This window comes from Halichoerus grypus, chromosome 5 (genome assembly GCF_964656455.1).
Source record: "Halichoerus grypus chromosome 5, mHalGry1.hap1.1, whole genome shotgun sequence".
Lineage (NCBI taxonomy): Eukaryota > Metazoa > Chordata > Mammalia > Carnivora > Phocidae > Halichoerus > Halichoerus grypus.
Genome location: NC_135716.1, coordinates 185,314,860 through 185,338,695, shown reverse-complemented (window position 1 = coordinate 185,338,695; position 23,836 = coordinate 185,314,860). Strand labels below are relative to the sequence as shown.

General features: G+C 64.4%; 1 protein-coding gene across 4 annotated transcripts in view; it reads right to left on the bottom strand.

Annotated features, from left to right (window-relative positions):
• MEGF6 (multiple EGF like domains 6) overlaps positions 1–23,836 on the bottom strand; it is an 87,239-nt gene that overhangs the window by 45,343 nt on the left and 18,060 nt on the right. For all 4 annotated transcript variants that reach the window (XR_013448422.1, XR_013448421.1, XM_078073880.1 and 1 more), the window contains exon 4: positions 23,655–23,759. Coding sequence is in view for 2 of the 4 variants with exons in the window: in XM_078073880.1 (XP_077930006.1) it covers positions 23,655–23,759 (105 nt within the window). In the remaining 2 variants the exon portion in view is untranslated. The remainder of the gene's footprint in view (positions 1–23,654; positions 23,760–23,836) is intronic.

Here is a 23,836-nt window from a genome sequence, read left to right as displayed (position 1 = left end):
AGGGAGCAGCCCCTCTCCCAGAGGCTCAGCGCTCACACAGCCCCGTGCCAGCATTCCCATCAAGGCCAAGCCTCCCCCGATGGCTTCACCATCTCTGCACCTGCCTGGGAGGGTCCCTGCAAGACCCCGAGTCGGGCTTAGGCTACAGCCGGCCACAGTCCCACAGGAAAGGCTGGGGCCGGAACTCTCCTTGCGAATGCTGGGAGGCAACCATCAGCCCAGGCCTGCAGAGGTTAATGCTGGGAATTTTCTGAGAATTCCTAGAGAATGACGCAGGACGAGACAGAGGTCAGCCCAGCCCAGGGGTCAGAGCCGGGGTGCCCAGGGCAGGAGGCAGCGTGGGCCTGGAGAGACGGCACAGCGGCCACCCTGCAGACGAGGAGTGGGCCAGGTGGGAGGTGCGCAGAGAAGCTGCGGGGCCTGTCCTGACCTTCGGGCCTCTCGGTGGGGCGCTCCATCACGGCTGCTGGCATGCAGGGTCCACGGGCGCCCGCGCACCAGCGCCAGGACCCCTCCCGGACCCCACTGGCCGCCCCACACCCACAGAAAGAGGCCTGGGCGCTGGCCTGGCACTCGTGCGGGCCCTGCTCTGTGGCCCCGCCTGGCGCTCTGGACGGCATCCTGGAGTCACCTGGCTGCCCCCGAGCCCCTGGCGGTACGCCCCGGCTCCAGGACCCCCAGGAAGCTCCCCACGCCCTGAAGGGCTGAGCCCCACGGGGCTCTGTGTCAGGCAGGCTGCTCAGCGCCTGTGTCCGCCCACGGCTGGACCGCACCATCCTCAGCACGGGGACAGGACCCCACGTGCCGCGCAGGCCAGCACGCAGGGGGCCGCAAGACACCCTCAGCGAACATTGAACTAACATCACACTCCTCGAGGGAAGCAGAAGGGGCAGGTGGCTGGCCCTCCCCAAGGCCCCTCCTCAGGCAACGGCAGCCCAGACTGAGCGGGCGGTGATCCTGACCAGGGCCGGAGAGGGGCAGGGCAGGGTCGGCAGGCTCCCCTCTGCTGAACCCTACTGTGCACGTGGCTGGGGGCCGAGGATACAGACAAGGGACCCCAGCATCCTGGGCAGGGGGAGAGCACGGGAGAGGGAGGGGACGACACAGGGGGAAGGACCCAGGGAGGGATCATTGCCCCTCTTGAGGCCATCTTCTTCAAATTCCAGTGCACCCATGGACAGGGCCAGGGGGCAGCTGTGGCTTCTGTGGGGACCCCAGAGTGGTCAGCAGCCCTGCTGGGGGCAGGATGAGGCCAGCAATGACCCCTCCCCGGCAAAGCAGCCAGGCCTGGGCTGGCTCACCGGGCAGGCATGGGCTGGGGCCATGGGGCCAGAAGGAGGCGGGCAGCAAAGGGCCCAGAGCCCCTCGCAGCCTGAGAAGGAAAGGTGGCTGCGGAGCTGGAAGGGCTTCTCCCCAACGCTTGCCCCCAGCCTGTCCTCTATCAGGGCTGCAGGTCTGTGCAGGGACACTGGAGCTGCCTGGGGGTTTCTGGATGGAGATCCTGGGAAGTACGGACCCAGGCCCACGTACTTCACAAACCTCACTGGTTGGCTGCTTGCAGAGTGACGCATCAGTCCTCCAGCAACCCCAGCGTGGGGTGCCCTGGAGTCGAATTCCAGCAGAAGATGGGCTGCAGCCCACACTCCTCTCTGCACCCCCACACCCCGCTCAGCTCCGGCCCGTCATGCGTGGACCAGAGTTTCACTTGGGCTGGTCTCCCTGCCCTTCCCGCTCATGAAGCCAGTCTGGGGGTGCATCTCGCAACCCAGTGGGCCGGGTACCACATGGGGCCCTCCATCCAGCGCGTCTCAGGGGCGGCCTGAGCCCAGGCAGGGTCGGGAGGTCATAGGCCAGGTCCCGGCCCTGCTCTGAGCCTGCTCAGAGACAATCCCTCACCCGGAGCTGAGGCCCATCTGGATGCCGGCAGAGAGCATTGCAAGCACTCGTGAAGCATGCGTCCCCAAACCCTGGCCTCTTACACAAGCAGCGCAGAGTGCCCCCAACCCACAGGCAGGCGTGGCAGCCCTTCCACAGGCCGGCATCCATCCAGGGACACTGGGCTTCCTTCCGGTGCTGGGAGTCACTGTCCCCATCTTCCAGAGGGAGGCTGCCTCTGGCCCTCAAGCCAGGCCCCCGGTGAGCATGTGATATAGACACTGACTCAGAAAGGCTGGCCCTCCCTCGCTCCTGCTCACCAAGCCCTTCCCCAGGGACCCCTGCCCTCCCCGAAGCTGCCGGTGGTGGCAGAAGAAACGGGAAGCAGGAGGCCAGGCTGCAGGACGGGGAGGATGCCCTGCCCCCAGCCCTCTCCACCCCGGGAAGACCCTTCCACCAGCAGAAAACTGCCCCCACTACAAGTGAAACAGAGAGTCGGCAAAGGACCCAGCAATTCCACTCGGGCGCACGTGCCCGGAAGACTCGAAAACAGGGCTCATACGGACCCTCGTGCGTGAATGTCCATCACAGCCCAAGTCACAAAGGCCAGAGCTGGAAACAACTCGGATGTCCAGCGCTGGGCAAACGGATAAACACACTGGCTGCATCCACCGTGGAAGATCAGCCACGGAAAGGAGCGCCACGTGGGCAGTGCCACGCGGGTGAACCGCAGAAATGTTCCCCTCGGGGAAAGAAGCCAGATGGTGGACGCGCACTGGGCGTCCCTCCGCGGGGACCATGCAGGGCAGGCCACTGCAGACACAGAAAGCGGCTGGGTGGTCGCCGGGGGCTGGTGGACCAACAGGCGCAGGGTCTCTTTAGGGGTGACGAGCATGTTTTGGCGTTAGGTAGGGGTGACAGGTGCTCGAAAGCGTGAATGCGCTAAATGCCACCGTGTTGTTCACTTTACATGATGTGAGTTTCACCTCAATTTAAAAAAAAAGAAAGGAGAAAAAAGCCCTCCTCCAGCTGGATCCCACACCACACGGGTTGGTGTGGAAGGAAGGAGGTCCGGGGCGGCCATCCCGCCTGGCAAGGGCTCCAAAGACCCTGTCCTTTCAGCTGACCGGTGACCAGGTGCTGCACAGTGAGGATCCCTCAGCATGCTGCCCCTTTGCCAACCTCCTGGGGAACAAGGGGGGCCCACTCCCCATGGCCAGCGTGCCCCCCCCACCTGCAGCCCGTCCACCAGCAGCCTGGGTACAGTGATGGGCTCTCAGGCCAACCATGAGGTCCAGCCTGGCGTGGCCTGGGCGGTCGCTCGTGAACCACAGAACCCCAGGCAGGAAGCAGGTGACAGAAGGCACATGGCTCCAGGCTCCCAGAGCCAGGCCTGCCCGGCCCACACAGGGCAGGGGCCCCATGAACTCGAGCCTCCCAGACCCAGCTGGGACCCGGGCTGTCGCCGGCTGGCTCTGAGCTGGAGGAGCCCGCCCGGGACAGGAAACACTGCCCCCAGCCCTCCCCCCGCAGGACAGGACGCGGCCCTCGGAGCCACGCCTTCCTGCAGGACAGGCCCCCAGTCGCTCCAGGCAAGCAGGGCAGGGCAGCGGCCACACACCAGCTGGGAAACCACCACGTGGGGCACCCGCTGAGGCCCCAGGCCTTTACATTCTTCACTGCCTTCCAATCCGCAAAGGAGGCAGGACCCTGAGGGGCAGCCCCCCGATGGTGGAGGGCAGCACATGTGCTCTGCCCAGACGGGCCAGGCTCCCAGCTGGGCCCTTCTGTACTCTGTCCAGCCAAGCCCCGACTGCACCCTGTGGCCCCTCACTGCCCTCCAGACAGACCCAGCTGCCCCCGCGGCCCTGGTCTAGGGCGGCAGGAACAGTGAGAAGGCACGGCCGCTCTCCGAGGGTAAGGGGCAGCGCCCCAGGCCCCCAGCCTGACCATCAGGGCCCCAAAGCCAGGCTGCCCTCCCCTGCCTGGGTGGCCCTGCACCCCCGACCCTGCTCATCCTCTCCCCTCTTACTCCCACCCCCAGCCTGAGACCCATGCGAGGCCAGAGGACTTTCCTGCCTGGGACCCAAGTCTCTCCCCTCTCCCCCCGCCCTGCCAGGCTGCTTTGGGTGACCTGGTCACCCCCAGAACCACATCGGGGCCCCCACATTTTTTCTGGCTGGTGGAGGGGGCACAGCTCCTCTGCCCTGTGTCCCCCAAGCATGTCCAGTCCCTCCCAGCCCCTGGGAGTCTGTAGAAAGCAGCAGAGGGGGGAGAACACAGGGGACCCCCCACCCTGTCTGGAGGAAGAGGAGCCCATGAGGATGGGGGGGCTCGCTCTGCAGCATGAAGGCCAAGACCGCCCAGAGGAAGGCCACTGAAGCTTAGTGGGGGGGGGAGGGGGGGAGAGATGGCTGGGCCTTAAGTCTGCGGGACAGTTAGCCCTCATCCCGCCAGCCCACCCAGACCTCGGGCTACCTGTGAGCAGGCAGGATTTATGAGGCCCTGCCTGCCAAGGAGCCTAAGAACCCTCCCCCCCCGCCGCCAGGTGTCACCCAGACAGGCCAGGGCTGCTCCCATCTCTGCCGGGAGGGCTGATGAAAGCCAGCGGGATCAGAGTCGGCCGCACAAGGCTCAGGAGCGGCAGGTATGGGGGCTGGTCTCATGTGTATACTTCCCAAAGGGCCCTGCATGCAGGGGGCCTGGAAAGGGACCTTCCTGGGGAGGGATGGGGAGCCTCTCTTCCCCTGGGCCCCGCTGAAGGACAGAGGTTCACTGTCTGGGAAGGGGGGCTCCCGGGAGCATCCTACAGCCAGCATGCCAGCTGGCACCAACACAGGGAACCCCCTCTCTGGGCAGGATGCACGGCTGGGGCCTGCCTTGCCTGTCTCCCCAGGAATGTTCCGCCCCCAGAGCCCAGCTGCCCCCCTTCCCTCAGGGGAGATGGGACAGTTGGGGCTCCCTGTGTGAGCTTGCTCTGCGGGGCCCTGTGCCTGTTCCGGGCCGGAACGGGTTTGGGCCTGCCGCAGGAGCCCACTCAGGGTGGGGCTGAGCAGAGGCACCCCGCCCCACCCCAAGGGACCGCCCCTTTCCCGTGCACCCTACTGCATGTCTTGGGCAGGGGTTCTGGCCCCCAAGACACGCTATTCAAGGCCCCTGTGGGGGCTCCAAATCAGCCATAGGGGCATTAGGGCCCAGCGCAGGTCAGGTCACCAGGCCCCAGCTCTGTGAGGGCAAAGCTGCAGAAGGGACTTGGTTTTGACGCAGGGGAGAGGGAAATTCACCTAGAGTCAGGCAAGGGGGCCCGGGGAGGTCCTAGCTGCAGCCAAAGGTGGTGTCCTGAGGCTGCAGGGACAAAGGACCACGGCTGGGGAGCTTGACCAACAGAAATGTATTGTCTCCCACAGTCCTGGAGGCCAGAGGTTCAGAATCAGTGTCCCTGGGCTGAAACCAATGTGTCGGCAGGGCCTCGCTCCCTCCTGAGGCTCCAAGGCAAACTTCCCGTGCCCTTCCCAGGAGCCAGTGTTCCTTGGCTTATGGGCACTGCCGCACCGACCTCTGCACCCAGCCTCCTCCGGAATTCCGGGGGGAGCTCCTCCTAGCTCTGGGGCATTTCCCACCAGAGCCCCACGCTCAGACGCCCGAGGCTACAAGAGGCCCCTTCTGCAAGTCCACGCTGCTCCGCTGGAAGCTGGATGAGGCTGTGCCCCAAAGTAGGGCTGAGGTCCCGCAAGCACGGGTTCGGGCTGACTGGGCCTCCCAGCCACTGGGTGAACAAGACCCATTGCAAAAATCCTCTGGGCCTGTTTCCTCGTCTCTACAACAGGGAGAGCCATGCATGCGGTGGAGGGCAGCCAGGGGGACCCGGGGGGCCCTCGGAGAGCACTGAGGCCCCAGCCACTATTTAATTCCATTCGGGTCAAAAACGAGAGCCCGAAGTAGCACGACCCCAGGGCCCAGGCCCACAACAGCCAGACCCCAGACCCCAACCCTCCACCATGGCTGCGCCAGCCTATTACAGACACGCGGAGGCCAGCCAGGGCCGCACAGAACCTCTCTGAGTTCACCCACATTCTCCCAGCACCTGCCTTGGCTTGTCCCTGCTGCTCCCGGGCCACATTCCCGCCCAGGCCAGGGCCAAGGCGGAGCTTCCTGGCTCCAGGGAGGCGTGCACCAGGTGGGGCAGGGTCCAGGGCCAGCAGCCAAAGGCAGACCCACCCTGGCCCCTGGCTGAGGATCTCAAAACCTGTCCCATCGCTGCCCAGGGCAGGGGTCTTTGAGGTGGGCTCAGCCTGTCCATCGGAGCAGCCCTCCTTGACCTGGGCACTGCGTGATTCTGGCTGGGCTAAGGGCCACCGTGGCTCCACCTCGGGCCCCCTCCCCGCTCCCGCCCCCGCCAGGAGCTCCCAGGGTCAGAGTGGCTCAAGGGCCCATGGGTCACGTGGACCTTTCTGTGTGTGACCAGCTCCCCAGTTTGCAGACTGAACTCCAGGCCCTGGGTCCAAAGAGACCTTGTGAGCTCCTGGGGGCAGAAAACACCACACACATTTTACAGGGTTGCCATGGTAACCGCAGGTCCAAAACCGTGTGCTAGATGGAATTAAATTCACACAAGGAACCTCAACACCTGACCATTTGAATATCAAGTTACAATTGTTTGTAACAATGACAGTTAGAAACCAATGGCTCTGAGCAGGGGGACGGCAAGGGGACGGCAGGGGGACGGCAGGGGGACTGGGCAGAGGAACAGAACCATCAAGCCGTCCCTGAACATCGGCACACTGAGCAATAGGCCAAGAAAGCACAGAAACACACAGAAGGAAAGCCAGGAGGCCAACCCCGATCCCAGGACCAGGGAGACACTCTCCGGACTGGGTCGGGCAAGGTCAGGCCTGAGGCTAAGAAGGCAGGGTTCTTGTTTCATTTGTTCTGAATTAGTAGACTCTATTTTTTAGAGAAGTTCGAGGTTTATGGAAAGGTTCAGCAGAAGTACAGAGAGTTCCACGGGCTGCCTTCTCCCCAAACACAGGCCGCCCCCCACACTAACACTCCATCTGTGCGTGCCGCACCCGTCCCCACGGTGGGCAGGACTGACACGGCGTGCTCATAGCTCCCGCGAGCCTCACGTGTGGTGCCGGGCATTCTGGGGTCTGACAAAAGTGTACGGACGTGTATGCACCACAAGAGTGTCACACGGAGCGGCTTCACTGCCCTAAACATTGCCTGGGCTGCCCCTGTCCATCTGTCCTCCCCCAGCCCTGACAGCCATGATCTTTGCACTGTCTCTGTGGATTTGCCTTTTCCAGAATGTCCTGTAGTTGGAACCAGTGTGGCCTTTTCACACACGCTTGCTTCACTCAGTGGTAGGCGTCTAAGAACACAGAGCTGCCCACGTGGTTTCCCAGGAGGACAGCCTGGGAGGCAGGGAAGCTGCCCAGGTTCAAGGGAGTCCTTCCCAGGGCCCATCAACCCCCTCCCCGTCTGTGGTTGCCAGGGCAACCATGGAAACCAAGAATGGGTCGCCTAGAAACGGTCAGACAGGCCTCACCTGCTCTGGATTTCCAGGGTCACCTGACAGTCCCCTCTGGGAGAAGGTCACAGGGACAGGTCAAGAGTGGAGTGCTGAGTTCTCCCTCTTCCAGGCCTCTCCCAGAGGATTCCAGGGCTCAGCTCCTGGCCCCTCTGTGTCCCCAAGGCCAGGCACAGAGGTGGCCTGGGGTCAAGTGAGGCTGCAAGTTTTCACGGAGCACCTGCCAGACACACCCTTGTCTCTGGCAAGCAGGGGGTGCCATGAAGGAGAGGTCCTGCCCAGCAGGAGACCACCTTCGGAAGGGGAGGTGGGCACCGCCCCACCAGGCAGAGGCTGCCACTGGCTCTGGCCGGGAGGCGGTGGAAAAAGGAAAATCGGCTTCCAGTGGAGCTTTGGGGGGCTGTTGAGGCACAAGGGCTGGGCGGGGAGGCTCTCAGCTGCCAGCCCAGACAGGGCCGCTGAGGTACGAGATGGGCTAGGGGCTCGGGCAAAGTTGGAGACGAGGGGCCCTGAAGGCTCCCAAGCAGGCCCCCAGCGGGCAACTAACAAGAAGGTGTCACTAAAGGCATTGAAGGAATCTGACTGACCCAGGGCAGGACCAGAAGGGCTCCACCACCTCCTGCCATCAGCCCAGGACGCAGGACTGCCTTCCCTGACATTAGACAGTTTCTCTGTTTACTCTGAAAGTTATCGGGTTTGGTCTGTTTATATAAATCAGCTTTCAAATATGTGGGAATGGGGCTTTTTTTCCATTTGTTTCCCAGAAAACAAGACAAAATGTAAAAGGCCCAGAAGGGAGCCAAGAACATTCCTTGGTTCCCCAAATGTCCAGGTCTCCACTCCCCCCGTCAGCGAGTTCTCGGGATGGCTCACTGCTTCAGCAGCTGCGCTGTACCCGTGGCAGGGAGGAGGCTCGGGAAGGGCAGGTGTGGGCTGCGCCATGCACACTCGGAGCCAGGTCTTCTATCTGCGTGAATGTGAGCGTGTGTGTGCATGCATGTGCGTGTGTGCCTGTGTCCGCGTTACGTATGTTGTGCATGTGTGCACTGCGCACGTGTGTGCATCTGCGCGCTATGCATGTGTGCACGTGGATGTCTGCATTGTGTGTGCACGTATGTGCACACATACATGGTGCCTGCGTCTGCATTACGTATGTTGTGCATGTGTGCACTGTGCATGTGTGTGCATTGTGCACACGTGTAGTGTGTGCACGCATGTCTGCATTGTGCACATATGTGCATGTGTGCTGTGCATGTGTGCACTATGCATGTGTGTGCATTGTGCGCGTGTGTGCATTGTGCACACGTGTAGTGTGTGTGGACACATGTCTGCATTGTGCACATATGTGCATGTGTGCTGTGCATGTGTGCAATGTGCACTATGCATGTGTGTGCATTGTGCGTGTGCGTGCATTGTGCACACGTGTAGTGTACATGTGTGTGTGCATGTCTGCATCGTGCACATATGTGCATGTGTGCTGTGTATGTGTGCAATGTGCACTATGCATGTGTGTGCATTGTGCGTGTGTGCATGTGTCTGCATTGTACATGTGTCTGCATTGTGCACGTGTGTGTTGTGCATGTGTGTGCATGCGTGTCTGCATTGTGCATGTGTGCTGTGCATGTCTGTGCATTGTGCGTGTGTGTGCACGTTGTGCACTGTAGATGTGTGCATGGTTGCCTGTGCACGTGTGTGCATGCATTGTGCATGTGTGTATTGTACATGCCTGTGTTGTGCGTGTTTGCATGTGCACATGTGTGCACATGTGCATTGTGCATTGTGTGCGTGCATGCTTGCATTGTGCACACGTGTGTGCACTGTGCACATGTGTGTCTGCATTGTGCACGTGTGTGTGTGCAGCCTCTCTGTCCCAAGAACCCTGATTTCCGGACTCACAACCAGTCTACCCACAGCCAATCTAATCCCCTGCATAGTCGAGACCTGAGAATCATGCAACCCAGAGGCCTCAGAGGCCCTGTCACCAGGCGTCCACCCTCTGGTCTGGACAACAGGATGTGACACCCTCTTTGCATCTTGCTCGGTTTCTAGGCCAAGATCAGGAAGGGCTCAGAGGCTCAGCAACTCCCTATTCTTTTCTGAAACAGAGCCTGGAATTCTACCCAGACGGGGCTGGGGCCTCGCTGGGAGCCCAGGCACCCTGGAGGGAGAGCCCCGAGCTGGGCTCCGACACCATGCTCAATGCCTCGTTGGGCCCTCACGCCTCCCTGGTGTGCAACCCTAGGGCTGGATGCTCTTGAGCCTCCGGTCAGCTGTGTGCCTGGCCCACCAGGAGCCCCTCAGCCAGGCCTGCCCCGTCCCGGACCCCGGCGGGCCAGCAGCACCTGCCGCTACAGCAGAGGGGAGGAACTGGACCCCTCAGGACTTGCCCTCCAGCCGGCTGTTCTCCCCAGGCTCTCCAGAGGAGCATCCCACTGTCCACCCGGAGACCTCTGCGCCGCCCACCTCTCATCTACACTCTTCAGCCCACACAAGGGCCACTTCCCCAGGGGCCTCCCGCTGTGCCGGCCAGCTCAGCCCCCTGCCCAGTTGGGGCCCCTGCATGGTGGGCAGCACCCCCAGGCGTGCACACCCATCATGTGCACCTCTGCAGGTGGCCCGTCCCATCTGCCCAAACCCTCAGCAGATACTCACCGCCCCCCAGCCCCACGACTGTCTCTCTGTAGATCACTGGAGACCTCGCTCGAGGGCAAGTCCCTACAGGCCCCAGCGTTGAGCTCCATGCTCGGGGCCAGGCTAGGCTCAGTTACGTGTTCCTTCCAGCACCCGCATCACTCCTCTGGTGATGGGATGGCTGCCCCCCCCTCCGGCAGCACCTGGCACATGGTGAAAGCCAACAAATATTCGCTGGAAGAGCGCTTGCTGAAGACGGGAGATGAAAGGTGATGATTATTTCATCTGGGATTTGGGTACAAGTTCTGTTTTCTGCAAAGAGCCCTCCTCTGGCTCCCCAGATGCCTCCAGGAGCAGGAATGAGGCTCGTGTTTGGGTCTTAGAATAGGAACACAGACTGGAGAGGCTGATGTGGCCATCTCGGCGTCTGAAGCCTCGGGCCCTGTAGTGTCCACACCCTGCCCAGGCACGTGTCCACCCCCCAGGGCCCTGGGCAAAACCCTCAGGCCAGAGGGCACCTCCCTGCCACGCCTGCCCCTCCTGGCACAGATGCCCAAACGGAAGCTCCACGTGCCCTCTGGCCTGCGCTGGTCCTGGTCTTCGCGATTTCAGGAAAGGGGCCACTATGCCCCCCACCCCTCAGACCAGAGCCTGGGAGCTGCTGCTTTCCCTCACACCCCACGCGGAGCTGGGCTCGCGGCGCCCCTCCCCTCGCCTGTACCCACAGTCGGCCTTCTCTCCGCACCCTGCCGGCTCCGTCTCTCTGCCCTGGCCACTGGCCGTCCCAGCATGAGCCACCTCAGACGGCTCCCTGGACTTCCAGCCTTGGCGCCTCGGGCGGGCCCTAAAGCACAATTCTGCCCCTCAACCATCCCGACTTCGAGCTCCAGCAGCCCTGGGGACCGTGCATGCTCCGCAAACATGTGCTAAGCAACCAGTGCTGAGTTACCCCTGGCGGTGTCCCAGCGGACCCGCCGGAACCCAGCCCCTGCCTGGCTGGGCCCTCGTGCTGGCCCTGTCCCCACCTGGACCTGCCAGGTCCTCACGCTCACGTCGTGGTGTGTACTTAAGCCCTCAGAGCCCCCGCCATCCCCACCGATGCGGCCCCGGTCACTTCCAGCCCTCCTCCTGGCTCGTCCCCCACACCTGCGCTCCCGAATCACTACCTCACCCCTGGCAGTCTGCCCTCTGGACTCCCAGGCCACCCCTCCCTTCTCGCCCAGGGACCCATCTGGGTCTCATCCTCTCTTTCCTCAGCAGCTGTCAGAAGGGACACCAGGTGATGCCAGGCACCCCGCGGCGGAGGAAATGAACGGCCACGAAGTTCAGTGACCTGAAATCTCAGGCTGCCTGGTGCGGCTGCTCTGGCCTCCTGCCGCCACCAGGGGGCGCCGGTGCCCCCACCCCGACGGCGCAGGCAGGGTGGGCACCGGGCTTGGCCCTTCTGGGAGGGGGTCTGTGAGCCCTCCCCCTCCCCAAGGCTGCTCTCTCGTGCCTTCCTGCTGCCCGGGGAAAGCTCTGGAAAGGTTGGAGGACGCTGGGGACACTGCTGGCTGGCCCGGGGCTGAGGGCCCCATTTGCTAGGGGCCCCCATGTCCCCCCCAGCCTCTGGGCCTTCCTCACCCCACCCGCAGAGCCCGGTGCCGGCTGAGGGCAGAGGTCAGCATGGAGGGCAGGGAACACACAGCCTGGCCTCGGGTGGACATCTGCCCCGCATGGGGTAAGGCCCCGGGGGGCACCACTCGCCTGTCCTCCCGTCCCACCAGGCCTGTGCCCTGGGAGCCCCCAGGGCAACCCCTTCCTGCGGGGAACCTGACCCCCCCACCACCCTCAGGGCCTCCACTGCTTTCCAGGATCCCGGGGGAGCTGCCCGCCCCAGTGAGTCCCAAGGAAGAGAACAGGTGGTGAGCAGGTGGGCAAGTGAGGCTGGCTATGGATCACCCGCGTCCTTCATTCATTCAAACAGCACACAGAGAGGTCCACGGGGACCCGGCGTGGGGCCTGCCATATGGGGGCACACTGGGAGGGGCCAGCCAGACCTGCCTCCTCTTCAGAACACAGTTCAGTCTGGAAAAGGAGGGCTTGGGCCAGACAGTGTCCATCAGCCACGTTTGATCCCTGGGTTCTCAGGTCAGGGCAGCCTCCCCATCAGAAGCACCATCCCGCAGCATCGGGGGGAAACCAGGTCCCCACCCACCTGGGGAAACAGCCAGCTCTACCAGGCTCGGGACCCAGCTGCTCCCCTCCTGGGGCCTGGCCTCGGAAATGGGCAGGTTCAGCTCCTACACACTCACTGTGGGAGCAGGGTGGGGGACTCTGTCCGCGTTCTGCAGCCCCTCCCGGGCCAGCCCCCTGCCCCTGCCTGGCTGGGGCTTAGAAACAGGAGACAAAACCGTGTTCACACAAGGATGAGCAGGCGCTCAGGCCCCTCCCAAAGACAGTCCTCCAGGCTGGGCCCCGCCACCCCCACGCCCTCCACCTGTCGTCTGCCCACCCCCACAGGGAACAGGGGTGTCCACGGCCTCAAAGGGCCTGGGGAGGTACCAGCCTCTGGGCATGCCAACAGTCCTGGGCCCCCAAGCCGGAGGGGCCACACTGCCCAAGACCCTCCTTGCGTGATCCTGACGCTCCCCAGGTGGACACGTGAGGCTCTTCCTGACAGCTCTGGGTCCAGCGGCTACAGCCCGGGGCTGGCTGGGCCGAGGCAGGGCAGCCTCTTGCCAGAAACCACAGAAGGGCCAGAAACCTTGGCGCCTTCCCCTCACGCTGGAACCCAGACGGCTCCAGCTCTGTGTGTTCCCAGGACACAGAAGATGGGACGGCCCAGGGGGCTGTGAGGAGTGGCCAGCGCGGCCTACACCCACCCTGTGTCCACATCTGCTGGGTGACAGCCAGGCTGCCCCGCTCAGCCCTGCACTGGTCACCCCAAGACAGGGCAGACCAGAGGACAGCCACTTGGCTCCGAACACTGCCCCTCGGGGACCCCGCCTGCAAAGCGGGGTGGGGAGCCTCATCGAAGTCAGAAGATTCCATAGGATGGGGTGGGCGCCCAGTAGTGCACCTCATCCCCCCGGCTCCCTAGTCCCATAGGTGACCCCGCACGCAGCTCAAAACAGGGACAGGCCATGTGAGCTCCAGATGCGCCCCACAACGGACACACTCTCCCCACAGGGGCTGGAGAGAAAGGTCCTTGCCCAGCGCCGAGTACCGGGCCAGCACCAGCAGCCTCCTCCCCAGGACACCGTCCCAGCCCTCCGGTGGGCCCTTGTCAACCTGGAAGTGCCTAGAGATGCTGGCCTCAGAGGACAGCCGCTCCTGGAAGGTGGCATCGGTCCTGGACCCAGCCCAGAGCCAGCCTGAGTCCCCCCATCCCAGCCTGCCCTGCCCTCAGTCTGAAGGATGGCAAATGCAGCCCGAGAGGACTGGCAGTGAACGGGCAGGCACAGGGCACACACACAGAGACCCTAAAGTGATGGTGGTCCCGCAGGTGGGGGAAACGAGGACAGGGAGCCAAAATTCTGCGGCCGAGCCCAGCGCGCCTGCCCCCGTGGTGCACAAACACCTGAGGGAGGTCCTCAGGAGACCTCAGCTCCCAGCCCTGCCACCCTGACTTTCGGGAGGACAAACCTGGGATCCCAGGTGCTGGATCCAGGGTCCCCAGGAGAGCAGGCCTCCAAGCCCAGCCAGCACTGGGCAGACCCGTCTGCCCCGCACCCCGGCCAGGGCGCAGCCGGAGCACACACGGGGACGCAGGATGGCGATGTTCGGTGGACGAGGTGTGCAGCGTGCCTTTCCTGGTGAACAAGTCACATCATGGCTTTGCTGCCAAAACTCGCCTGTCCTTGTCCCTGAGCAGACAAGGCAATGCCCGTCTTTGGAAGGGAGCCCACAGACAATGTTCACAAAGCCAGCCCGTGGGAAAGCCAGGGCCATGCCAGGGGGCGTTGGGCTGCCCCAGGGAGCTGGGAGAGTGGAGGGCAGGCAATCAGGGCCGGGCGCGAAGGGCAGGACCGGGAGCCCCCGCCCCTTCTGTCTGTGCAGGCACCAAGTCTAGGCTGGGCAAGGGACAGTCTCCCTGCTAGGAACTAAGGCTAAGCACCCAGGTGTCCAGTGTCCAAGAATCTTCCAAATTACCCAGTTAAACCGAGCGGCCACAAGACCATCTGGGTTCTTGGCCCGGGGTTCACAGGTCCATGCATGCAATACCCACTGTGGTTTGCTTAGGGTCGAGAGTCCGCAAGTGAGGGTGGCCACATCCACCATCCCATGTGTGGGATGCCTGCACCCCGTCCTATTCGGACTGGCTTGTGCTCTGTTCTGGCCTCAAGACGAGCTCTGCTCGGTGGGGATGTGGCCTCCTCCCTCCTGAGAACTCTGACCACAGGGCCAGCTGTGGAGGACCCCACAGTGGAAGGCTAATCCGCAGGTTCCTCTTGCCCTGACCCCAAGAGGTGGGGTGACCTCCCTGGCACCGCCGGCTCCCTGCAGACACTGAGCTGGGCAGCAGCTCCCGGGCAGCCAGCGCTGGTTGGAGGCCCGCTTCGCTGGCTGTCGGCACCCCGGCCACTGCCTCCTCCTCCTGAAGTAACTGCCCTGTTATCAGCTGGCCTGGCTCCACGTGATGCTGCCCAGGCCCCATTTCAACCCGGGCGCAGAGGACCAGGCCCTGCTCTGGAATGCCTGGAGCCGCCAGGACCCGAGAGCAGATTCGGGTTGCCGATGCCAGGTCCCTGCGCACAGACCCCTCGTTAATTATCCTGCCCAGATAGGGAGCCAGGCACGAGCCCCAGGAATCCCGAAAACAGGCTATCGGCACGTTTCCTAGAATTTGCGCCTGGAACAGCTAGGGCTCGGGGCGGCCCGTGCTTGGTGGGGTGGAGAGGACACAGGCCGAGGCACCCTCCGAGAGCCTAGAAAGAAGCCAGGGGTCCGGGGCTCGCCCAGAGCTGCTCTGCCAGGCGCCTCGGGCCTCCCTCTGCAGGTGTCAGGGCACCGCCGGGCTGGGAGCCAGCGATGTGGCCCGCAGGAGGGGCCCAGACACTAAGGAGGCAGAGCCAGGCCCAGAACGGGCTCCTGAGCACAGGACCAGCCCAGGCAGGAATTCTCCAGGAACTGAGACCCTGGAGTCGCCTCCGACAGCTCAGCAGCTGGCTTCATTTTATTGACTCATGAAGTGCTCCAACGGCCAGGGGCTGCGTGTGAGGGGTGAGCGCCAGCCACAGAGGCCCCCCCAGGGGCAGACTTCTGGGTCAGTGAGAAGGGGGCCCAGCACAGTGGGGACCTCATCTGGGAGGCAGCCTGGCCAGCATGACGGGTCCACACGCGGGTAGAGGGAGGACCTCCACGGCTTCCCAAATAACTTCCTTCCACAGATGCAGGTCCTCGCGTGTGCTGTGAGGGTCTCTCCCACATCTGGGCTGAGAGCTCCCCAAGTGCAGGGACCCCCACACACACACTGCACTAGCGCCCCCGCCCCATCCAGCTACCTCTGCTGACCCCGATACCTATCCTTCGGGCACCCACCTGGGCCCACCAGGCAGGCCAGGAGCGCTCCCGGGCAGACAGCCACTGCGGAGGCCCTCCACTGGCGGAGAGAGCCTGAGGCAGCGAGGTCTGAAGGGCGCAGGAGGGCAAGGGGCAGCCTCTGTGCAGAGCACAGGTCCCTAAGGGCCTGGGGCCAGGCAGCCTGTCCCCACTCTGCGTGGCCGAGCCATCAACCATGGCCAGCTGGGTGCTGTAAAATCAGGCTCTGCTGCTTCTTGGAACACTGGGCAGCTGCTGGCTCCACTCAGCCCAGCGGGCTCCCAGGAAAGTCTGCCAGAGCCCAGGAGAGGCCCCTTGGCCCCAAACACAGCAGAGGGAGTTCCTGCGCCGGAGCCTGTCCGTCCCAAGGTAACGCCAGCCTGGGGACCCACACGGGGTACTGTGCCGACAGACCCCCCAGACACCACCCAGGCTCCCTCACCCCCGCCAGTGGGGCCCCACAAGCATCCGGCCCCGCGCTGGTGGGTCCAAGAGGCTGTCGGCCAACACTGAGCCCCCACCGACCCCAGCAAGTCAGGAATGGCCTGGGTTCAGTGTCTCCATCTATAAAATGGGACAAGCACCCAGCCTGCCCAGGGTACACCCCAGGACCACCCTTGTAGTCCAGGGAAGAGCACTTCACAGAAGAGTCTGGGTCAACTTTGGGGAGGCGGGGACAGGACAATGTGGCTGAGGCAGGCGAAGGACAGATTCACAGCGTCCTTTCAGGAGGCCACCCAGGAGGATGGGGCGGGGCCTCTAGCCTGGGGACAGGAGGCACGGAGGCCTTGTCCTCTAAATCTGAGCCTCAATCCTGCCTGGACAGTAGGCCCCACGTGGGCAGGGGCCTTTGAGCCGCCCACTCACCAAATGAGCATGCCGGGCAGGCTCACAGATCCCCCACTCCCAGAAGGGTCTGCCCCTTGGTCCTCCTGCCTATAATTATACCATAAAAAGATCCCCCCCAACTCTGGAGTCAGTCCTGGGAGAGGCCCACAGCCCCACAGAGCATGAGGCAGGCCTGGAGGCCACAGTCATCCCAAAACACAGAGGCGCCTTTGTGGCTGGTTGTGGGGGGAGGTCAGACCTGGAAGTTAAGCGATTCACTGTGTGAACACAAATGCCTCTCCCAGAGTCAGCCACTTTGAAAGAGCGGCTCGGATTCTGCGTGTGGCCAGTCTCGGCTGACCTCGGGTGCCCGGCCCGAGTGCAGGACGGACCTGCAGCGGCCACCCCTGGCCCAGCCGACTGCCAAGGGCAGCAGGATCTGACCCCCAGGCCTTGCCCTCCCAAGGGCCGAGGCGACCCCCAGGCCAGGCAGACACCCCACTGCCCCCTCCTGCGGGAAAGCAAGGCTCTGGAGGCTTCGGGAACTGTCTTCGAAGGCAGTGCTCCGTGCAGCTAAAGTTGTATGTGGAGACAAAGCCCTCGGGCGGGACACGGAGCACGCAGGCCACCGGGCAGAGGAGAGCCACGCACAGCAGGCCACTGTGTGGTTGGCTTTTCTGACTGCCCAGAAAGTGGACCCAGCGCCTCAAAGGCTGGACCTGGAGGGCAGCCTCCCAGGGAAGCCAAGGGGGTGCGTCCCCAGCCTAGGGGACAGGTGCCAGGTGCTCACGGGGATGCCCCCAGCCCCGGGGGTCAGAAAGCACCCTGCTGCTGACGACCCGTGGGACTCTCAAACGGCCCTGCCAGCACCCCGCGCCGGTACAGGGAAGGGCGCGGGGAACTTGGAACCGCTGCCCAGGATCAAGGTCAGAGGCAGGCGGGGCCGGGTCAACCCGAGACCACACCCCCGGGACCTTGGCTGAGCTGCCCCTGAAGGACTCAGGCCAGGCTGGGGCCGCTGTGGCTGCCGGCTTTGGCACCGCACGACCCCAGCGCAGCTGGAACCTGGCCTCGGCGGGCCGTGCCCCCAGCCCCTCAGGGGCGGCCGGCGCTGGCTGTGTTCCCCGCCCCCGCCCACCCCTCGAGGGGGCCCAGGCTCCCAGAACAGCGGCAGCCGCTCCCGGGCCTGGTCACAGCGGCTGGCCAGGAGCAGCCTCTGGTGGTGTCTGGACCTCGGGTCAGGGGTCAGACTCCCACCCTCAGGCACAGCGGGCAGCCCTGAAGGGGGCCTGGGAGGGCCTGCCTCCTCTCCACCGATTCATCAACCCAGTTTAGAAACAGAGCCGCCCTTGGGCCAGGGCCAGGGGTTCTGATGGTGGGGCCTGCCTCCTCCCCCCTCACCCTCAGGGCCGCAGCCCGCTTCTACAGCTCTGCTTCCCAGGGCCCCCAACCCGCCGGCTTCCTGCTCAGAGCAGGACCCATCAGAGCGCCGAGGCTCCAGGCGGGACCGCTGACGTCTGTCCCTGCTGGGCAGGTCACACTGGGTCCCCCGGCACCCGCCAGGCCAGGCCAGCCAGCCCCAAGGCAGCCGTCCAGGCTTCAGGTCTTCCACCGACCCAGAGAGGGGGGCCGAGGCCCAGGCTGACCCTACTGCGGTCCCCACCCAGGCCCTCCACCCAAGCTGACTCACTCTCTCCTCTCTGCTGCTCTGCTCTAGCCTCTCTTTCATCCGGAAAGCCCACCCTGAACAGCCTGCACTCCCCAAACCTTCCCCAGCCCGCAGGCCCACCTCCTCCAGGAAGCCCTCAGGCCCCCAGCTCTCTGCCCAGCTGGACTCGAGAGTCCGAGTCCCAGAACTGCCTCAGAGACCTTCCCAACCCACCCATTTTACAGCTGAGGAAACTGAGGCCCAGAGGGAAACCAAAGCCAAAGTTTCTTGGACCGAGAAGGTACCCAGAGACAACCCAGGCCTGCGTTCTCCGTCTGCTTCTGTCCCGCGAGGTCAGGTGCGGTCAAGTCCCAGGACATGACTGGGGCTCCGTCATGACGCACAGTGTAAAGGCCAGCTGTGCTGAGAGACGGCACGCTCCTAAGGGGCCGTGTCTCCGACCTGTTTTTCCCTTAAAGACGCCGTGTCTGCGACCAGGAAGTACGCGCGTCCCCAGCAGGTACGGGGGTGGGGGCATCTGCCCACGCTCACTCAGGAGCACACACACTGTGATTTTCTGTATTTTCTGCGGGTGCAAACCATTCCTGGTGGATGGACAGGACCCCTGGAGCCCAACCAGGGACAAGGGGTCCCCGCGGTACACGGCCCTCCTCCACTGACTGATGGTGCCGACCCACAGGGCGGGGGGCCATTCGCCCTGGGGGTGTCCCCACCCCAGGCCACCGGAGGGCGGGGCCACGTGTGAGCTGCGCCCCACGGAAGCTCAGGCATGCTGTGCGTGCAGTTACCCCAAGAGCCAGGGACAGTCCCCAGCCACCGGGCCATCCACCCTTATGCCCGCGTGCCCAGCAGCCCGGGCCTCTGGGGAGAGCGGCGCTGCCAACCCCCACCCTTCTTCCACCGGGGCGCTGAGCCTCACCTGTGCGGACACCTGGGACCCGCACAAAACCGCTCTCCCTGCCCACCTAACACACAGAGTGACGGGGCTCCGGACGCTGCCCAGGGTCACACCTACAGGACACGGAAGCTGGCCGTGGCCGCGCTGAGGGGCACTCTGCGGTGGGTGCCCGGGGCCCAGCCCCGCACAGTCGGGCCCCCACCCTGGGCTCTGCCACCACAGGCCCTCTTGTGTCCCTGCCTTCCGCCTTCCTGGAGGGGGGTGGGGGCGGTGCAGGGGGGGCAAAGGGCTAAGCCACTGGGCCCCCCGACGCCACAGCCCCGGGGAGGGGGCAGTGCGGGAGGGGCCCTTCCTAGGGGCCCCCTTCCCCTCTGCACTCCACAATCAACCCAGCGGGGTGCCTCCCTGCCCCCCACTCTTTGATTCAAATGAAAGAATTTGGGGGAACCAGAAAAAAATATGGCTTTTATTTTCAAAACTGGAATCAATTATAATTGGGGGGTTAGTTAAATATTCCCAACTGTGCTGAAGCTCAGGTCCGCCTCATGCAGACCCAGATGGAGGGAGAGACTGGAAGGGGGTGCGGGCGGGGTGCGGGCGGGAGCACAGGCAGGGGCGCCCCTGCAAGCAGCTGGGGACACCCAGGCCTCACACCGCCCCCTGCACACGCAGCCCTGCACACGCAGCCCTGCACACCCACCCCTGCACACCCGCCCTGCACACCCACCCCTGCACACGCAGCCCTGCACACCCACCCTGCACACCCGGCCCTGCACACCCACCCTTCACACCCACCCTTCACACCCACCCCTGCACACCCACCCTTCACACCCACCCTTCACACCCACCCCTGCACACCCACCCTGCACACCCACCCTGCACACCCGCCCTGCACACCCACCCTGCACACCCGCCCTGCACACCCACCCTGCACACGCAGCCCTGCACACCCACCCCTGCACACCCGCCCTGCACACCCGCCCTGCACACCCACCCTGCACACCCGCCCTGCACACCCGCCCCTGCACACCCGCCCTGCACACCCGCCCTGTACACCCAGCCCTGCACACCCGCCCTGCACACCCGCCCTGCACACCCGCCCTGCACACCCACCCTGTACACCCGCCCTGCACACCCGCCCTGCACACCCACCCTTCACACCCACCCCTGCACACCCGCCCTGCACACCCACCCTTCACACCCACCCCTGCACACCCGCCCTGCACACCCGCCCTGCACACCCACCCTGTACACCCGCCCTGCACACCCGCCCTGCACACCCGCCCTGCACACACAGCCCAGCACACCCGCCCTGCACACCCGCCCTGTACACCCAGCCCTGCACACCCACCCCTGCACACCCACCCTGCACACCCACCCTGCACACCCACCCTGCACACACAGCCCAGCACACCCGCCCTGCACACCCGCCCTGTACACCCAGCCCTGCACACGCAGCCCTGCACACCCACCCTGCACACCCACCCTGCACACACAGCCCAGCACACCCACCCTGCACACCCGCCCTGTACACCCAGCCCTGCACATGCAGCCCTGCACACCCACCCTGCACACCCACCCCTGCACACCCACCCTGCACACCCACCCTTCACACCCACCCCTGCACACCCGCCCTGCACACCCAGCCCTGCACACCCACCCTTCACACCCACCCCTGCACACCCGCCCTGCACACCCACCCCTGCACACCCGCCCTGCACACCCAGCCCTGCACACCCACCCTGCACACCCACCCTGCACACCCGCCCTGCACACCCACCCTGCACACCCACCCTGCACACCCGCCCTGCACACCCACCCTGTACACCCGCCCTGTACACCCAGCCCTGCACACGCGGCCCTGCACACGCAGCCCTGCACACCCGCCCTGTACACCCGCCCTTCACACCCACCCCTGCACACCCACCCTGCACACCCACCCTGCACACCCACCCTGCACACCCACCCCTGCACACCCACCCTGCACACCCACCCTGCACACCCACCCGTCTGTCTAGCCCGCATGCCGTCGTGCACGCCCAGCCCGCACACCCCACCCCGCACAGCCAGCCTTTCTTCTGGGAGACAGTGCCTCAGGAGGAAGCCCAACAGCCTCCCTCCGGCTTGATCTACCGCTTCCTGAAGGCCACATCTGCAGCAGAAAGCCCACCTATCCCAGAGGGCCGAGGCTGGTCACAAGCCCAGGTCCCCAGGTGCAGAGTCAGGGCAAGGTGGGGACCAGGGGATCTGCCCCTCTCTCTCCGAAACAGGTCTTGATGGGGCCCCACTGAGGTCTGGCATTGCACTGGGAGACGGTGGAAGGACAGCACGCACTTCCAGCCCCAGCTCTGCTGAGTGGTAAGCAGCTGCTGACCTCCCTGACCCCAGGGTCCTCTTCCGCCCAGCGAACACAGGGTACACCGAGGTGGAGCAGGCCAGCCTCCACGCCCCAAGAGGCCACCCCCACTATCCCTGTGGAGAGCAGGGGCTGCTCTGGAGGCAAAGCCACATCTGGAGCCCAGGCCCATGAAGCTAGAGGGCAGAGCACGTGCACACTGCTCCCACCCCACCCAGAGACCCCACAGGGGTGGCCCTGGGACCCTAGAACTGGGCCAGACAGGCCCCCTCCCATGGACACAGGGCCACTCGCTGGATGCTGAGCTCCCCCCGTGCTGAGCTCCCTCCCTACTGTGCCCCTGCGGCCCTCGAGCCCCCTGATACCCAGGCGGCCAAGCGTCAGGGTCTCGGGGTGCGGGAGGCTGCTCATGCCAGAGGGAGCACCAGCCCGGGAGGCTCCGAGTTGGGCCCTCGGACAGAGGCAGGCCAGGAGCGGAGGGGCGGCCGATGGCTGACAGGGGGCAGAGGCCGGGGAGCTGGGCTAGGGCAGGTGTCCCCAGCTGCTTCCTGGAGGACGTGACCAAAGACAGGCCCCGCTCCAGGGTCACCTCCTCACGGCCCTCCCCCAGCAGCAGGGACCACAGCAGCCTCTATGCTGCCGACTATCAGCCACAGCCCTGTCCCGGCAACATCCCCAAAGGGAGCTTGCCTCCAGGACCTGAACGAAACTCACCCCGAGCAGCACGCAGTTCACTAAGGTTGGCTGAATGAGACAGAAGGTCCTCAAAGCATTTCCCCACTTCCACCGTGGCCATAACACCCACCAGACCGAGAAGAGCCGACGTGTGACAACTGGCCCCCTCCGTCCGGGCCTAGACCCAGCCTGGACCCCAGCCTGCCTGGGGGGGGGGGGGTCACATCTGGCCAGCCCACCGAGGGGCTCAGGGTCCTAAATTCAGGAGGTCTGGCTGAGGCACCAGGGCATGGGGCAGGGCACCCCCAGCACCTGGAGGGCTCTCGACAGCAGGCCTCACTCCTTGGCGCAGGCATCGGTCCCCCCAGCCCACAGAGCCCGTGAAGCAGCAGGATCGAGAACTTTCTGGCTAACAGAGGGCATTGAGTAAGCAACCAGAGCCGCCTGGCCAGCTTCTCCAATCATCAGCACCCCAGCTGCTAGCACCTGTCTCAGAACTCGGGGACCCAGCCCCCCCCAGGACCCCTGCCCTCGGCCTATGCTGGAGGCAGGGGGCCACCACGTGTGAACACACAGGGGCCTCCTGTTCCCCACAATTTACTGACGCCCGCCCCCTTCCCGGTTGCCTGCTGGGTTCCGAGGCACTGGGGCATGGCGCAGGACGTCCGTCCTGGCATCCACCTGGAAGAAGCCCCCAGCTGCTCGCTAGGAGCAAGTTCAAAGCACCGGAAACCGTCTAGGAGTATTTCATTTCACTGGGTGGCCGTGGCTCTGCGCCCGTTCCAACAGGACCCTGAGAGCTCCCTGTTCCACGAAGAAAACTCTGGACAAAGCAGGAAACCCCGCAGAAATGCTCACGCCTTCCCGTCACAAAGAACTTAGGAGGAACGTCTGGGGTGGGGGGGGGGGGGTCTTCTGACGATTTTTCTTGTGCTTGTGTGCACTTTTCTTTACAAAAACTCCACCACCACCACGCCCACTCTAAGCCTGACCCGCCGCCCAGCACCCAGCCAACACTGTCCCCACGGCACACCGCCGGAAAGAAGACCACAGGCCCCCAACACGGCAGGACTTAGGTTAAGGCCCCACGTCAGCAAGCCAAGCCCCCAGCCCAGGAGCAGCCCCCGTCGGCTCTAGGAAACGTCCCCGAGGAGGGCCGCCCTGCCTGGCTGATAATTTCCTTTCTCCTCCCTTGAGAAACCTTTCCTTTCTGCTAGATGGCATTCTGCCTGATTCAGGCATCGGTTAATAAAGCCAATGAGCTCTCGAAAATTCACTCGGTTGAGTTTCTGTTGTTCAAGGGCGCGCAGCGTAGCTCAGTTTTCATGATCTATCAGTTTACAGATGTGCCAAGTTTCACCGAACCAATCGCCTCCAGTAGGACCCTGCACGCCCCCCGTCTTTCCACATGAGGGACACAAGGGGCTCCGGCAAGGCAGGAATGCTGCTTGGAGACCCCGGGACCGGCCGCTTCCCAGCCGCCCAGCAACCCGGCCCGTCCCTGCCCATCTCTCTGGAGGCCGCGACTGGACAGGGTGGGCTCTAAGAGGATGGGGAGCAGAGGTCTCTGTGGAGGGAGTCTCTGGGCCGCCCCCCCACCCCGCAACAACCTCAGACGAGCCGCAGGGAGCAGGCTGAGGGCTGGGAGAATGCCCGTCCATCCACTCACCGTACTGACATCGGGGACCCTGGAAGCCTCGGGGACAGTAGCATAGCTGGGCTGAGCCAGGCACGCAGTGGCCGCCGTTAAAACAGAGGCCAGCGCTGCACTGGGCTATGGAGAGAGGAGAGAAGGCGTGTGAGGAGGGGCAGCAACCCAGGGGCAGCCCCAGCCCCCCCACCAGGACACAG